Source organism: Gobio gobio, assembly GCF_949357685.1.
Source record: "Gobio gobio genome assembly, chromosome: 1".
In the NCBI taxonomy this organism is placed as follows: domain Eukaryota; kingdom Metazoa; phylum Chordata; class Actinopteri; order Cypriniformes; family Gobionidae; genus Gobio; species Gobio gobio.
In genome coordinates, this window is record NC_137097.1 from 74,682,252 (window position 1) to 74,687,251 (window position 5,000).

The following is a 5,000-nucleotide window of genomic DNA, read 5'->3' on the forward strand; positions in this document are numbered from 1 at the left end:
CCTGTCTGTAAATAATGCAGGGGAAAAAATATCGGCGAACGCAGCAGCCTTGTATCGGCCGATACACGTAAAAATAGAAAATATCGCCCCGATATATCGGCCTATACACGTAAAATCGCTAATATCGCAAATATCGGCCCGATATATCGGCCGATACACGTAAAATCGCAAATATCGCAAATATCGGCCCGATATATCGGCCGATACACGTAAAATCGCTAATATCGCAAATATCGGCCCGATATATCGGCCGATACACGTAAAAATCGCAAATATCGGCCCAATATATCGGCCGGCCGATATATCGGTCTAATACTAGTCTTTACCTTACTGAACGCCTCCACCTCCTGTGCGCGGGCTTTGAGGCGCAGGGCTGTGGCGCTCAGCTTCTCCTTCTCTCTGTCCAGCTCTTGTCTGTCTCTCTCCAGGCTGTCTCTCTCTCTCTGCAGCGCCTCCTCCTTCTGCTTCAGCTCTCCGCCGCGCAGCTTCAGATCCGCCTGCTCCTGGACATTACCATATAATAATCCTCTCACTATTCTCCCGTTTGAGCTGCTTACACTAGTGTGGTTACTGTCAACTAAAACTGTTACAAATAGATGAAGTTAAGCTGAAATAAAATACATGTAAATATGAATTATACAAAAATATAAAAAACTTAAATTACACAAACTAAATGGTAATAAACAAAATTACTAAAATTTAATCAAATTAAAATGAAATGGAAAATATGAAAATAAAATAAAATAAAATGTAATTCAAAAATATTAAATTACATTATATCATATACTATATACAATTATACATATATATTTTAATATTTATTTATTTATTTTATATATTATATACACACAATGCAAAAAATATTTTTTTATTTATAATTATATTTTTAGTTAATTTTTTTTTTACATATATACATATTTATATTTACATAGATTAAATATGAAGTATTGAAATTTTATATATATATTTCACATTTATTACCTTAATTGTACCTTAGTTGTTTTTTAACCAGATACATTTATTTAAATTAAAATAATTATGAATTTTCTGGTTGAATATTTATATTATGTATAATTTCCATCTTAATTGCAAAAAAATCTGAAAATGGAAAAGAAAATATTAAAATAAAAAGTAATTCAGAAATATTAAATTAAATGTATAAATTACATTTATACCATATACTATATACAATTATATATATATATATATATGCAATGCAAAAAGTGATTAATTTTTACTTCAAAAAGCCAGAACATTAAGACGATGTGCTGTGTGATTTAAAGCTAAAATCCAGTCACCGTTTTGAGAAAAGAATAATAATACAATAATTGCCACATATAAACTCATCATAGCCACAAGGAAAAGGCTCGAATTGTGATATTTTAACTCCAAATAGCAAGATAGAAACTTGTGAGTAATAAAGTAAGATGTCTAATACTTGGACATAAAACTAAGGCAACTATTACTCAACTCTTTTAGGTTGAATGTAATGATTTAATGTTCGCTGTAACGTGAGTTTTGAGTCCTGCTGATCTAGCAGGACGTCCCACACACACCTGTGCCATGCTGAGGATGGACCCCTCTCTCTGGGCGTCTCTCTCCATGGCGCGGCTGGCTTCTCTCTCCACCCGCTCCAGCCTCAGCTTGTCCTGCGTGTGGAAGCTGCTCCACTCGGCCGCCAGCCTCCTCCGCTCTTCAGCACAGTGCTGCATGACGGACTGCTGCTCCTCCAGCAGAGCGCTCTGAGAAACACACATCAGCCCTGAACATCTACACACACCTTTATCTCTGCGCTCTGAGAAACACACTGAACAACAATACTGAACAACGCGACATACATTCACATCACATGTTAGTGGTAGAGTTATACTCACAGCACACTATAGTCATTCACAATCACCAAAGCTCATTATTTGCATGTGTTTTAAAGCCTTCATTCGTGTGCTTATGCGCGGTTTTAACATGCGCTTTTCCGAGCGCGCGCACTAAACGCCTGTCAAACACGTGATTACTGGACTAAGTAGTCGTCTTACTGCGCTAATACTGTCAAATACACACGAGGTTTACATAAACACAGTCGGTTATGTCTAAAGTGAAAGTAAAATCGGTGTGTCTGTATATTAGATGCACGCAGGTCTTTAATTGACAGCAGCGCAGCCTATAGTGAACACGCCGTCCTTAAAGCGACAGTTCACCTCTAAAATGATGTCCTTATTTACTCACTCTAATGTTGTTCCAAACCATTATTAATTTCTCGATGACAGAATTTTCATTTTTGACTGAACTATTAATAAAACAACAAAAGACAAAGAGAAAATCACTCACTGCTCTTGACTGAAAAACTAATACAGCAGCTTTAATAAGAATCAGTGTATATTTTATAGTGAAGTCTGTGTAGTGTTTTGATTTTACATTTATTCATTCAATCTCATACTTAAATGCTGCTGTACAGCTCTGAGCTGCCAGTGTAAATCTTTATATATATTTATTTTATATTCTACAATACAATTTTAGCGCTAATTTTAACACACTCTATGTGCCGCACTTTGGGTGTTTGAGCACAAAATCTGCGGGAATGAGACAAATAATGAGCAATACGTGAGCAAACGAAGCGAGTGAGTGAGGGGAGGCGGGTTTGTGTCGCTGGTATCGTCTATCTATTCGATGTGTATCGGAAAATTAATGTTTGTCTTCGTCTGACCTTTGCCCTCTCCAGCTCCTCTCTCTCCATGCTGAAGTGTTGCATCATGGTCCGTCTCTCCTCCTCCAGTCCTCGCAGAGATGATTCTGCTTTGGCCTGCTCTGACGTCACACGCCAGCGCTCCTGGACACACACCAGCGTGACAAAAAGTTGTGAAATTTGGCACACTAATAGAGGACAGTCTGAAAAATCATCATAGCAAATCTGGAGTCTATAACTCAATCCCTCTAGCGCTAACACCTGTCCAAAATTTTACTCATATTTATGCTAATAACTTTTGAACCCTTAGAGCTAGAAACAAAATAATTATTTCCGCTGATTCCTTGGCTCATGACGATTCGATAGAGAAATCGATTCATGAATATCGACGATCTATGACATCATTTACCATCATAAAAATGTCCCTGCCATTTAAAATTTTCTAAAAAACCTACTTTTGCGAACTCGTCTTAGATGGTTCATCCAATTTGCACGAAAATTTAACCAGATCATCTTCAGACCATGGTGACAAAAAAACTTTATTGTATTCAGACCAAACTTGGTACATGTCATCACAAGCATGACCTGAGGCAACATGCAGCGTTTCGGCACAGCGCCACCTACTGGTCCGGAGATACAAAAAATAGCTGGTTTTGCTTATAACTTTTGAACCGTTTGTCTCGTTAGATTCAGGACGGCATGCCGAGTCGTCTGATATCAAATTTAACCATATCGGCCATTTTGAATTATGTGCTAAAATGCTGTATTTTAGGAACGCATGAACGGATTGTTACGAAACCTAGTATGGGTCATCAACACGATGCCCTGAAGGAGCCTGAGAAATTTCGAAACAGCGCCACCTAGTGGATACATTTGTTTTTCAAATGCTTATAACTTTGGGTGTGGCTGACTTTTTTTCATGGGAGTAACTTTTTTTGTCTCCTGAATCCTGGCCGAGTCCAACGATACCAGACTTGCCAGGTTTTGGCGTATGGTTTGTGCAGCGATGTAATTTAGCGCTTTAAAAACATTAGCTGATATCTTCGAAACCGCTAGTCCGATTGAGACGAAACCAGCATCAGAAGTTCAGAAACATAGGTCGATAGCTAATCACTAATACCCAAATGTCAAAATATTGATAGTAAGGGGCAGTAAAATCCAATCAAAGTCAGGGGTCAGTCATTTTTTATGCGTTTTTTTCATATAAATGTCTATAACTCCAAAACAAAATGAAATATTTTCACCAAAATTGACACAGACATGTATGGGCTCACTCCGAGGACACATTCGGCCCGCCCGGTGAACACACGACTATGTTTAACATTTCTGACTGATCATTTTAATGTTGTATGTGAGTGTGTGTGAGTGTGTGTGTGTGTGTGTGTGCACCTTCTCCAGCTGTCTCTGCTGCTCGGCCAGCTGTGTGTCCATCTTGGCGATGACCTCTTTGAGACGTGACCTCTCGTCGCTCATCTCGCGCTGCTGCTGACTCAAGCGCTCCTGCAGCACTGAGAGCCACACACACACACACACACACACACACACACACACACACACACACACACACACACACACACACACACACACACACTAACTCAAATGCAAGGTCTTGAAATGGTATAACACAAGTCTTAACCCTCTGGTGCTGGTCTGTCTGAATACCAGGTGTGAACAGGGCTAAAGGGCACGTGTGTGTGTGTGTGTGTGTGTGTGGCACCTCTGAGCTGCTGGTCTCTCTGTCGGGCTCCGACCTCCAGGCCCTGGGCCGTGTGCTCATGCGAGCTCTCCACACGGGACGACAGGTCGCCCAGCCGGCGGGAGAACTGCTCCATCTGCTCGATGACCCCCGTCAGAGACCTGCACACACACACACACACAGCTCATGAGATGCGCCTGAGGGGCGAGAGGCCGCTCCGCGCGTGTGTGTGTGTGTGTGTGTGCTGGCGGGCGGCACCTGGTCTGTGACGTGGCGCTGGTCACGGCGTCGATCTCCTCGTCCTTCAGCTTCTTCAGGTGCTGGATCTGCTCTTCGTGATCTCGCTTCATCTCCAGGATGGACTTCCTGTCACACACCTTACACACTCAGGGCTCATTCGTCCATTTCTCTGACCAGCATCAACTTTTAGAGAAGTTTGAGCACTTTTTTTGATGAAAAGCTAATAGATAAAAATTAATATAGTGATTAAAAACGATTCAAATAAAAAAAGATGAATTTTTATCTGTTGATCTGCATGTCATGTGACCATTAACCGACATCAGAGAACCGAGAATATGTTGTTAAATTAACTTTAAATATCATATATTATATTTTATGTTCTAT

General features: G+C 40.2%; 1 protein-coding gene across 1 annotated transcript in view; it reads right to left on the reverse strand.

Moving 5' to 3' along the window:
• Positions 1–5,000, reverse strand: part of fbf1 (Fas binding factor 1) — a gene marked incomplete at its 3' end in the record, with an annotated part of 36,379 nt that overhangs the window by 1,711 nt on the left and 29,668 nt on the right. The window contains exons 21-26 of the mRNA XM_079811343.1: positions 4,635–4,742; positions 4,398–4,537; positions 4,070–4,188; positions 2,702–2,824; positions 1,557–1,742; positions 327–503 (exon numbers count right to left, since the gene is read on the reverse strand). Of these exons, the coding sequence (XP_079667469.1) occupies positions 327–503; positions 1,557–1,742; positions 2,702–2,824; positions 4,070–4,188; positions 4,398–4,537; positions 4,635–4,742 (853 nt within the window). The remainder of the gene's footprint in view (positions 1–326; positions 504–1,556; positions 1,743–2,701; positions 2,825–4,069; positions 4,189–4,397; positions 4,538–4,634; positions 4,743–5,000) is intronic.